The sequence below is a fragment of the Pinus tabuliformis genome, chromosome X (assembly GCF_031772625.1).
Source record: "Pinus tabuliformis cultivar Carrire ecotype Pingquan chromosome X, CPIR1, whole genome shotgun sequence".
In the NCBI taxonomy this organism is placed as follows: domain Eukaryota; kingdom Viridiplantae; phylum Streptophyta; class Pinopsida; order Pinales; family Pinaceae; genus Pinus; species Pinus tabuliformis.
In genome coordinates, this window is record NC_142308.1 from 795,872,129 (window position 1) to 795,884,777 (window position 12,649).

Here is a 12,649-nt window from a genome sequence, read left to right on the forward strand (position 1 = left end):
CTCAACGCCTTCACGCTTCAAGAGTCGACCTCAGATCGCATGGGCTCAGTGTCGATCTCTCCACCCCCACACTGGCTGTGTGTGTTCTCTCCACCCCCATGCTTCTGCTATGGTAGCGACTTAACACACATGCAGCTTACCATGCACCAGTGACTTCCTTAAGTCTCATGGCAGTTTTCAACACTCGAATCGAACAGTGCAGAGGCTCAATCCACTGAATTCGACTCCACCGCAGACTCGACTTTAGATCCTAGAAAGCACGATCCCGCAACAGATCAGGCGTTGGAGCAAGCCGCAACTCTCAGCCACTTGGTGTCCTCGCTCTTATCCCGCAGCGCTGAAACCAGAACGCAATGATTCACTATCAGCTTGTTGTCTTTCCCTTCAAACGTGTGGTCTCTCTCCACTCAGGGTTACAGGCATTCTTGAGTTGTGTAGCTCTGATACCATGATAAGAAATGCAGAAGACAGAAGTTTAGACAAACACACGGGAGCTCACAGGTACAAATCACCAAGAGCTCCCACCAGCAAATGCATTCGCTTCACTTATTCATTAATCATCAGGAATTAAATAGATACATAAGCAAAAACAGATTCCTAATTAATAGGAACTGAATGTCAAATAAAGAGCAAATCATAACTAAGTAACCCATTCTCCATTAATTTCTAACACGGCCAAGATTAGAGTTGGCTTGATCATCGTCATTTAGAACCTTCTCACCCAGTTTTATATAAATACCCATTAATATTTTAATTTTCCTAAGTTTAGACTTAGGAACTCCATTAAAAATATTAATTATTTTAATATCTCTCCAACCGGATGGAAAAACTTAGGAACTCCATTAAAAATAATAATTATTTTAATATCTCTCCAACCGGATGGAATTTCCCAAAATGATTTATGGGTTTTGAAGATCTTATGTGCATTACTCTCTTCACCAATTTTCATGGCTAGAGCACATATGATGCTACCACAAATCAACAATTATTATATTTTTTGTAAACAATATATGGCAAAAGTTTGAAGTTGCCAATTATAACTCATTGGTAATGAATTATGAATATGATGTTTCATGAAAGTTGAAAGTTGTTTCATTTCATTTCATGTTAGATATTATTTGTTGTAATGGTTACACTTAGCTTACAAGTACAACTTTGGTGATCAATGATGATAAATGTTTTTATATATTGAATTTTGAAAGCTTGAAACTTTAAGATTGATGAATCATGATTCATGAGACTCAATATGTTGTATGTTACTAACTTGTGGGCATGGTTGATGAAGAATATAACTTCTAGATGATTGTTGTTAGATGGTTCAATCTATGTTTTTATGTTTTTTATATTTAATTCATCATTCTACATGTTTTTGTTGACATATATGCATCAAAATATAAAAAATATAAAAATATATATATTATATAAAAAAACGTTCCGGGATTCGCTCCCAAAACGGGAGCTTCTGAAAATGTTGATCCCGCTCCCAAGTAACCTTGTATTAATAAAAAATGGTCTTTATATGCAAATTCTTATTTCTGCTAAATGGAAGAAGACATCAAAAGGTTGATTGCTATGCACCCACTGATTTCTTTAAAATCACTCATACTCCAAAGAACCACATTGTTTATATTGAAACTAAACTCGACTCATGCCAAATGCATATGAAGCTACTTGTGAAGTAAATGCCAAATGCATATGAAGCTACTTGTGAAGTAAATGTCCATTTTCTGATGCACCTTGCAAGTATAAGTCTGAAATTCAGCTATTCATGTATATTCCATCATCACCTATAGAAACAAAGTTTCCATTTAGATATGTTTTTCCCAAAGTAGTCACATTACCTTTTGCCTTCACCATTTATAGTTATGCGTGAAAATCTGTTCAATCAACCGGTTTGCTATCGATGTTGTCTTTTAATGAATACATAAGGATTTATCAGCTTATAAAAGCATTCAATATAGTACAAATTTACAAAGCGTTCCAAAATACCTTAACACTAAATACATAATTTATCGGCAAGCTAGAGTCCCAGCACATAATTTACTCTCCTTTAAAATTATGAAAAGAGTTTATCGTACTGGAACAAATGGGTTCCAAGAGGAAGAGGAATACTAAATAAGACAATTTTATTAAAGTCCACAAATGACCAAGGAAAAGGTAAATGGGAATAAAGAGTACAACCCGTTGTCAATAGAGTAAGGGAGTATCGAGAACACTCCTGGATGCTAAAACGTTATCAGGCAAAAAAAAAAGGATACAAGTGACTACCAGCAAGACAGGAGGATAAGCCATGCCAAACAGAAGTGAAAAACCCTAAAGACTCAAGGCCCTGAAATAAAATTAGAGGTGGAGGGAGACTTGGCATCCCTATCTCCATCTATAACTGTGTGGGACCTGGTGCAAGGCAGTAGAGAAACTGAACATGGAATTCACTAAAAATGCTAATAAAGATGTACTCTGGAAATATGCAAACTAATTGGGAAAAGGCATTCTCTCATCGCATCAATTGATAGACAACTATCGACTCATTAGAGAGGATATGTGGAAAGTTTCACACACCACTCAGCTTAATCAACTGGTCAACTACACCTGGATCTGCAAGTGTACTGGTATCACCAAGTTCATCCAGCTGCCTTGAGGCAATCTTCCGCAGTATCCTCCTCATAATTTTACCACTCCTAGTTTTTGGTAGACCAGGGGCCCAGTGTATCCTGTCTGGAGTTGCAAAAGCTCCAATCTGAAATTCACAGCATACATAAACATTAGCAGATTTTATACCATTCTCAAGCTACTATAAAGCTTTTACAGAAAAAATCATGTGACAAGTTTCAACAGAGAATGAAAACACATCTTAACATCATTGAGGTTGATCCAGGAAGAATGAAGAGGATATGCTATCTTCCCAGAAAATCATCTAAATCTACTTCGACTTCCATCAAGGTACCCGGCAAACTAGGTTATCGACCTTTTCTTGGTTATATATGATATGCTTATAAAACATGCCAGTATTATCTGAATCATATCGATGGCAGTCTTCTGCAAATTTCATTTAATTATAAGCCGATTAGCGATGGCATATGGCTTATGCCACCAGATTTGGATCCTTGTACTCTTTTTCATTTACTGATCACATGTATGGGGAGAATGGGGTCAAGATAATGGATTGCTGCCTTCAAAGAGATGCTGGTATATTCTCGCTTATTCCAGTATTTTGAGTACTATGCTTATAATAATACATTTAAATCATAAGTAAACAGTGCATAATAGGGGATAACCTGGCAGTATATTGCAGTAACTTATAAGACTTGCTGTGAGGAATTGTCTAGTGGAATATTCATCTTGGGATTTTATATCTTTAGGCTTTGCTTTCAAGCATATCCCATATTCCATTGTCCAGTCGGCTTTTAGTCATCTAATATATTATGACCTCCTCTCAGGCCTTGATCCATCTATTGACATTTTGTTGATCCTAATTTATTTGAAGTTCCACCATTTTATTGTCACTTTCTCGTCTGTTTTTTAGCCTACCATGCGATATAGCTCAAGTTACAATAAACCTACAAGATTTACTGATTGTTGTCAATGCAACTAACACCTTTACACTACTTAACTAGGTTTTTGATAAACAGAAAGAAAGCCATCTTGGTCTTAATAGACATGCCTCACTTAGAGACTAACATTAGCATCAACAGTGCCACTTCAGCACATTGGTATCATGTTCCACACTGTTAGGATCCTATATGGGGTTTCAGTTGATGTGCATAGTATGTACATAGGCCGAAGTGTGTGTCCAAACTTAGGCCGAAGTGTGTGTCCAAACTTATCACTGTACAAATTATACCACTTTAATCAGTTCATCATTGCTTTTCACTCTCTTGTTGCATGAGCAATTATTATTTTATTTTATTTTGTGTTGTTATCTAATATCCCCAATTTTGATTTTTCATTTGAGAGGATTAATGGAGTTTATTGAGGAGGTGCTGAGCATAGCACAATTTTGTCATTTGGGCATTGGGGACATTTTTGGCATTGGGGAGATATGGAAAATTATAGCTCTAATGGAATGTGGGGGCCACAAGAGAAGGAAATTTGACCCAATGGAGCAATTCGCACCAGTGAGAAGAGAGAGTAAGGAAGGGGTGCAAATTATTGGAAGGTGGGGACCACCAAAGCAGAGAGGACCAACAATTATAAATATAGCTTGGAGGCCTCCATTTAGTATTTTTGATCATTTGACCATTCAACATTAGTTCTCTGAGCTGCTTAGCCAAGACAACCGTGTTGTTCAGCACAAGTAATTTCCGAGCAAGGATTCCACCCTCCTTTCAGAGAACTTCGGGTGCCTCCCTAGTGAGGCAATTTGGGGAGCTCAATTCAGAGTTTCCATTGGGCGTATTTGCAAGTTATTTCAGCTGGTACGTTTTTCCTCCAAGGCATCGAAGTGGTTCAAATTGTTTGTGGGGAGATCAATTATGGAGGAGCAGAACACCAAAGGATTTGCAGGGGTTCTTCCCCTAATTTAGCTAGACATTTTGTGGTGATTAGAAGGGATGAGTTGAGAGAATTATTGGAGCCAAAATTCTACATTTCTGGAAGTGCACAGGGGTTGGAGGAATAGAGGTTGAGGAAAGATAAGGGTCGGATATTGGAGGTATTCCTCAGGGGAGAATTTATCCAAAGTTGGGAGAGATTTTTAGTGGTGGATTTGGGTTTAATTCTACAGTATCAGTTTTGTGGGGTGTTTTCTAGCCAAATTGGGCAATTTGCACTTGTAGGGGGTCACCGGGGGTCAATAGATTCAGCCCAAACCTTTTCTGGGTTTCTGTGGGTTTATTGAGAAGAGTCTCTAATTAATTTTACAGAAATTTTGGGACGATATTTGAGCCTAAAATCCAAACAATATAGCAGAGCGAATTGCTAGTTAGCTGGGGAATTTGCACCATTTTGTGGGTTCGACTTTGGCTTGGAGATAGGCCAAACCTTTTCTAGGTATTTTTGGGTATGAGGAGAGGAGCTTGTGGCTGCAATTTCAAAGCATTCTAAGCATTATTTTGAGCAGGACGATCAGTTCCATTCAACAGTCTACAATGGAGTTTCTGTGCAAGTTTGAGCTATAGATTTGGGCCAATTCCAGACCTTAATCCTACACATTCTAACCTGGGGTTTGTATCGCTTGTTGTAGCAAGCCCAGGTTCTATGGATTTCATCCTCTTGCACTTTATTTTCCATGCATAATTAATAAATGGCTCGAGACTATTGCCCAGATTTTGGGGTTTTCTGATTTGTGCTCTTGTTCAAATTTTTATTTTTGTATTTTAGTTCATGCCTCTGTTATTTGCTGTAAATTTCAATTTGGAATATTACAGTGGTATCAAAGCCATGATCTTGGCCTGTTGTGGGGTAGATAACTAGATCATGTGAAATTTGTGCATGTATGCACAGTGATGGATTAAACCATAGAAAACTCATGGCTCTAGGAAGATTCAATATGCAAGAATTCTGGGATGGAATCCGTTGGAATGATGAGAGATTGGCCAGTTGAGGAAGGTAACGGACCAGATACATCCCCATCCTTACAGCAGAGACACTAGAGGTGCGCAGGTCGTCGGGGCGTAGCCAGCTACACCATGTGGGGAAATTAGACAAAATCAGGGCACCAGATCTCAAAAGAAGCAGGTAGGACAGGGACAGCCAGAGGATGAGACTAGGGGGCACTTTTGCTAGTGGAGGCTTGGCTTTAGATATCAGGAGCCTGAGGAGGAGGTTGAGCATGATGTTGAGGGCACACAGGACGGTGAGGAGCACATTGATATAGTCAGTGTGACGTAGAAGTCACCATTGTTGGAGACCTCTTTGATAGCACCAGTTGACACCTTGGGGGAGAGAGTAGAGCATACACCCATAGGGACATCCATTGACGAGATGCCAAGAGACACAGAGGTGTCCACCGTTGAGGAGGTGCCATCCATTGTTGAGGTAATGGTATCCATTGATGAGGTATCCGGGGTTGTGACCGAGTTTTCAGGTGACAACAATGCACATCAAGGTGATGAGGTGTTGGGAGACATCACCACCATTGATGACAAGCTGACAGGTATAGAGACACCCAGATCTATAACAGATTTGTCGGACAACAGTCACCTACAGCTGACCGGTGAGGATGTTTTATATGATGGGTTTTCGATGGAGGAGCAGTTGGAGGCTCAAGTTGAGACTGTGATGGAGGAGCATGTGCAGCCGTCCTTTGGGCTAGACATTGACAAGGGACAACGTAGAGGAACATGTTCGGATTGCAGCACAGTTAGCTTCAGAGGCACGCTGACGGGGTCCACAATGTTATCATCTCACCCTTATGCCTTGGATGGAGAGAGGCGGAGTTGTCTAGACAGATCATAGGGGATGACCAATTGAGCAGGGGCCAGTAGCGTGAGTTGAGTATGGCACAACGTCAACATGGAGGGCTTGTTCCATATATAGGGGATTGTACATTCGATCCCTCCTTTTGGATTAGATGGTGAGAGGTACTAAGTTGGTACTCGATGGAGCAGGTTAGGTAATTGGGTACATCCATGGTTGTATTTCAGCGAAGGTCGTGGATTACTAGGGAAGTATGAGGGCCAAATTATTATTGGGATTCAGGTGGGATTCCCTGTCACAACATGGGCTTGGTTAGTGATGTTATTAGCAGTACAATGGATCCGGTGACCAAGTTCCCACACACTTTCAGCTCTCCATCAACACTAGTGTCAGGTTGGATTGACAAGGGAGGCAGGCAGACTCCACAGGTTGTCCCGAGATGTTGGGCATACATGGGATTGTAGGATGATCAACATACTCTGGTAGGGGCTAGTTGGAGGAGGTGCCATCAGCAGGTGTATGGACATAGTGCTCTCTTATTGGCATATTGGACGTAGAAGCTACTGAGGCTAGGCACAGTAGTATCATTTCCGTTAGCATGTAGTGGATTCACTAGCAGAGTAGCGGATGCATGGACACATGGGATGGTCGAGGATGCAGGGTGGTGCCGCAGTTGGCATAGGTGTTTAGTGGTGAGCAAAGTTGTGCCTCAGAATTCAGTGTCTTGGAGAGGAGCACAAAGGTGCACGAAGGAGTGTCGTGTTCTGCGGGCTTGCATTGTGGAGTAGGAGGAGCAATTCACACCACCTCGAGATTTCACATGGAGTGACAACAACTTCATCACAGGAGGGATACATGATGATTCAAGATGATATAGTAGTTGCTGGTGGTGTCCAACAATGCACAAAGGTGTGCAACTAGGTCCATTCATGTGCCAAGGGGCACAAAGATACATGTTCTTATTCAGAGGAGCGTGGGGATGCTTGGTCATATATAGTCATGTGCGATGCTTCCCATTGGTATTTTGGAGCATTACCGCCTAATAGAGACAACAGCATGCCATTGGGTATCGGACACCCAAGATCAATGAGGACGCAGATGAGCATCATCTGATGATATCCATGGGGACTCGCATGCCTCTATCACTTCTACATTGTTGGCAGGAGTAGAGGAATTGGGTATTGTCCCTTGATACCTTCATCACGAGCAGCAGGATACGAGAGGCTCGCTCAAAACAATTAGTTGGGATACAAAGTATCCAAGGGAAGACTTCTCAGTGGTTGTGTTTGGTCAGGGCACAAGCTGGCGAGGGCAAGCTTAAGGAGGTGACTGTGACTGAGTTGCAGGGTGCATTATCAGTAGGACAACCTGAGGTGTTATGTTAGCACAAGGTACAAGGGATGGTAGTCCTCGTTAGCAGGAGGATGCCTAGGCTCCAGGCAATATCCGGGTACATCATCAGGAGCTGCGATAACAGATTTTTGTGTGTGGTCTGGCAGGAGTAGAGCGGTTTGTCATATGCCGGACAGATCCTTAATGTTGGGTGCCCATTAATTGGATACATACAAGGGTCAAGGATGAGGCCCAGGGTGTCCCAATAGCCATGAGCATGCCACAGCAACAGGGAGTGAGGATGGGGAGTCGTGGACCTCTAGTATGTGTATGGGATCCAAGGATCCAGTTGATTAATGGGACACTCCACCACATAGTGAATAAGGTCAAGTTAGCAAGTGATCCGATTCATTATCAGATTGAAATATGGAGGATCACCGAGGTCTTCATTTTATGGCAACATAGGTGGTTTTTTGGGATTGGGGCCAATGATGGAGTGATAGGTGTGAGCATTGTTGAGTCACCTTGGCAGGATGGTCATAGTCTCGATCATCACACATATTATGTCCGAGAGTTACAGGAGAGGAGGTTTTGGTACAAGTATATTAGGTGGTCATTCATGACCAGAGTGTTGCCAAGTTGGCAGGAGAGTTTCCTTTTGAGTCTAGCATGGGACCCAAGCATCACAGTACTTGACAGCTCAGTTGTTGAAGTTTCTAAGTCTAACAGTTAGAAACCCTCCATGTACTTTCTGATTTATTCCTTCCTACTTGTTCTGATTAATTAACAAGTTATTTACCATTGTAAATACTGAAAATAAACACAAGTATATGCTCAACACATTACAGATCATCAACTTAAGGAAATAGAAACACGCACACAAATGACACCGTTATTTTTGGACTAATGTCCCCGAAAAAACCCAATGGGGGAAAATCGGTGCAGCTATCTGAGGGTTTGATTTATTAAGCAATTTCCGAATACAATCTGGGTGCCAAATCTGGCTCACCCAACAGAGAAAAATCTCAGTAGTAGTACCTCTCCTTCGGAGACAGATGCTCAAGCTGAAACCCCGGATAAACACTCCTGCAACTCCTCAGCTCCAATCTACCCCACGAAAAACCCTAGCGTCAGCCTCTAGGGACTGTGTTAGCCGCTTTTGCCCTCTGCGTCAGCGTTCCCAGCGGTTTTAGTAATTCCCGGCAGTTCCGACTCCTGCCCTTTGCGTCAACTTTCTCGGCAATTCCTGGCTGTTCCTGCTTCTGCCCTCTGTGTCAGCTTTTCCGGCAGTGCCGGCGATTCCCAGCAGTTCCAGTTGTTCCCAGCAGCTCCGGTTTCTGCCCTCTGCGTCAGCTTTCCCGATTGTTCAGGTTGTTCCCGGCAGTTCCGCTTCTGCCCTCTGCGTTAGTTTTCCCTGCTGTTCCAGCACTATCTCTGCCTCTCTTCTTCTGTATTCGTTGTCTCTCAGCTGCAACTCCAGATCACTCTCTCAACTTTCTCAGCAAACCCAGCCCTAAAAAGTCGAAATCTTGATTTCTTGGTGTGTTCTCCAAGTGACCCTCAAGCCTCCTCTTATGCTTTTCTCGTTGACAAATCAACAGTCAAGATTAAGTCCCTAATCAACGGCTAATATTAGATATGGCTTGATCCATGACTTTTGGACCATTCTAACACAATTTTATATTAATTCACATTAATATTTTAATTTCCCTAAGTTTAGACTTAGGGACTCCATTAAAATTATTAATTATTTTAATATCTCCCAAACTGTTTAGAATCTGCGCAAACCCTTTCTGGGTATTGGAGATCTCATGTGCCTTAGCCTCTCCACCAAATTTCGTGGCTAGAGCACATCTGATGCTACCCCAAATCAACATCAGCAACCTATAGGGGTGAGCTGGCTTCTACAGGGGGAGGTCATTCAGATCTTCCATTGGGCTTTAGTGACTCCCTGATGGCGTGAGGGACTTCATCAGCATGGCAGATTGGCCAGCAAGAGGATGTCAAGAGGAGCCAATGCAAGAGAGACTTCATTTGCATAAGGATTGGGTTGTATCTTCAAGGGCCCATGATTAGAGTGCATGTGATGGGCTACTCAGTAGGGAAGCTTCATGAAGATTTGGACAAAGTCTTACATTATCAAGATGCTCTACTTATTGACAGTAGGAAAAGGGCTTCTAACGCCTATTTCTAGCCGAATAGTGAGTGGATAAAGGGGTGCTTCATGTTAATCACGTTGGCTTGGGATCCTGGCATGGAGGGACTCCTTCACTACAGGACAGTGCAGAGATCAGGGACAATCTAGTGGCAAATTTGGGACACTAGTATAGTTTGCAGTGATAGTGGGGATCCACAGTCAAAGAGGGCACTTGTTCAGGCATTGGTTGAGGACAAGTGATTTTTGGTGGGGAGGACTGTAATATCCCCAATTTTGATTTTTCATTTGAGAGGATTAATGGAGTTTATTGGGGAGGTGCTAAGCATAGCACAATTTTGTCATTTGGGCATTGAAGACATTGTTGGCGTATGGGGCTTAGGAGAAATGTAAAATTATAGCTCTAGTGGAATGTGCGGGCCACAAGAGAAGGAAATTCAACCCAATGGAGCAATTCGCACTAGTGAGAAAAGAGAGAGAAAGGAAGGGGTGTGAATTAGTGGAATGTGGGGACCATAAAGGAAGAGAGGGCCAACAATTATAAATACAGCTTGGAGGCCTCCATTTGGTATCTTTTATCATTTGACAATTCAACATTAGTTCTCTTGAGCTGCTTAGCCAAGACAACTATGTTGTTCAGCACAAGGAATTTCCATGCAGGATTCCACCCTCATTTCAGAGAACTTTGAGTGTCTCCCTATTGAGGCAATTTGCGGAGCTCAATTCAGAGTTTCCATTGGGTGTATTTGCAAGTTATTTCAGCTAGTACGTTTTTCTTCTGAGGCGTCGAAGTGGTTCGAATTGTTTGTGGGGAGATCAATTATGGGAGAGAGGAACACCGGAGGATTTGCAAGGGTTTTTACCCTAATTTAGCTGGATATTTTGTGGTGATTATCAGGGTTGAGTTAAGAGAATTTTTGACGCCAAAATCCTACATTTCTGGAGGTGCACAGGGGCTGGAGGAATAGAGGTTGAGGAAAGATAAGGGTCAGATATTGGAGGTATTCCTCAAGAGAGAATTTATCCAAATTTGGAGGAGATTTTTAGTGGTGGATTTGGACTTAATTATGTAGTATCAGTTTTGTGGGGCGTTTTCTGGTCAAATTGGCAATTTGCACTTGTAGGGAGTCACCGGGGGTCGGTGGATTTAGCCTAAACCCTTTCTGGGTTTCTGTGGGTTTATTGAGAAGAGTCTCTAACTAATTTTACAGAATTTTCCGAGCAATATTCGGGCTTGAAATTCTAATTCTTATAGCAGGGCGAATTGCTAGTTCGCTGGGGAATTTGCACCATTTTGTAGGTTCGGCTTTGGCTTGGAGATAGGCCAAACCTTTTCTGGGTATTTTCGGGTTTGAGGAGAGGAGCTTGCGGCTGCAATTTCAGAGCATTCTGAGCATTACTTTGAGCAACACAATCAATTCTATTCAACAGTCTGCAATGGAGTTTCTGCACAAGTCTGAGCTATAGATTTGGGCCAATTCCAGCACCTGATCCTACACATTCTAACTTGGCGTTTGCATTGCTTTCAGTAGCAAGCCCAGGTTCTATGGATTTCATCCTCTTGTACTTGATTTTCCATGCATAATTAATAAAATGTCTCAAAGACTATTGCCCAGATTTTCCATGCATAATTAATAAAATGTCTCAAACACCATTGCCTAGATTTTGGGGTTTTCTAATTTGTACTCTTGTTCATATTGTTATTGTTGTATTTTAGTTCATGCATCTGTTATTTTCTGTAAATTTTGTTAGGTGTGGACCCTGATTATCTTCTGTATTCAAAGGCATCGCCACATTGGACCCCAGTTCGTAATGGAGTGGCAACGCCGCCCGTAAAATATTCATTGCAAGGGGGGGGACAGTGCCCCCGAAGCTAAGAATAGATGTAAAATTGCCTTGTAAAATGTTGTAATTTCGTAGTAAATCTGCGCTGTTCATTAGGCGGAAATCTGACGGTAGAAGTTATGTTTAATTTAGGGATTTTTGCCCTAGAAGGAAACCCCTTGCTATATATGAGGGAATTGTATTGCGTCTATGTATATCTGTATTCTGAGTGAGGAAGAGAGAGGAGATTGAGAGCGAAGAGGGAATTACAACGGATCTGCTGTAGGTTGTATCTCTTCAATTTGCTAGATAATTTAAAAAGAAGGACTGGTTGTTTCTCCATGGACATAGCCCAAACTGGGTGAACCACGTATATCTGTGTCTCTCTTGCTTTATACGTTTTCTGTGTTTATATTTCTGCTATATTTTATGTGTTCTATTGCTCTGTAATATATAATTCTCTAACAATCAATTTGGAATATTACACATTAGGCATTACTGAAGGAGAGTAACATAGTTGTATATTTTTTATCTACATCGTGATCATGTTTTTGGCATTCATTGAGGATTCATAATGAAATTCATACTTTTGTGTAGAGCAACCCCAATCTTGTTGCAGTGAGTCATGACTAGCATTTCTTTTTAACTTCTAGGTTTATTGATAAGACGGTAGACATTTGTTGTGCAACCAAAAACATTTGAGTAGCATCCTCTAATTGGTGCAGAAATTATCTTGCAGCCTACATTGTTATGCATTTCATAAACAACGCATGACAGTTTGATACATGTTAGAAACTTACAGCCTAATAATTTACATCATTTGTCTCATCATTGTATGTATAAGTTAATTGCTGCTAAGAAGAAATTACCCACAATTAGAAAGCCAAATTATAAATGTGTATTGGCTTATATACAAGTAGTGTTTGTCCTAGTTATAGGGTAACTATGATTGTTTTTCTAAGTTGCATGAGTTTCCAGAAT

The 12,649-nt window shown here is 41.4% G+C and overlaps 1 protein-coding gene across 2 annotated transcripts in view; it reads right to left on the reverse strand.

Moving 5' to 3' along the window:
- Positions 1 to 2,105: 2,105 nt before the first annotated feature.
- ACS (acetyl-CoA synthetase) overlaps positions 2,106 to 12,649 on the reverse strand; it is a 288,618-nt gene continuing 278,074 nt past the window's right edge. For both annotated transcript variants that reach the window (XM_089446615.1, XM_089446614.1), the window contains one exon: positions 2,106 to 2,737. In XM_089446615.1, coding sequence (XP_089302741.1) covers positions 2,552 to 2,737 — 186 coding nt within the window. In that variant the 3' untranslated portion in view covers positions 2,106 to 2,551. The remainder of the gene's footprint in view (positions 2,738 to 12,649) is intronic.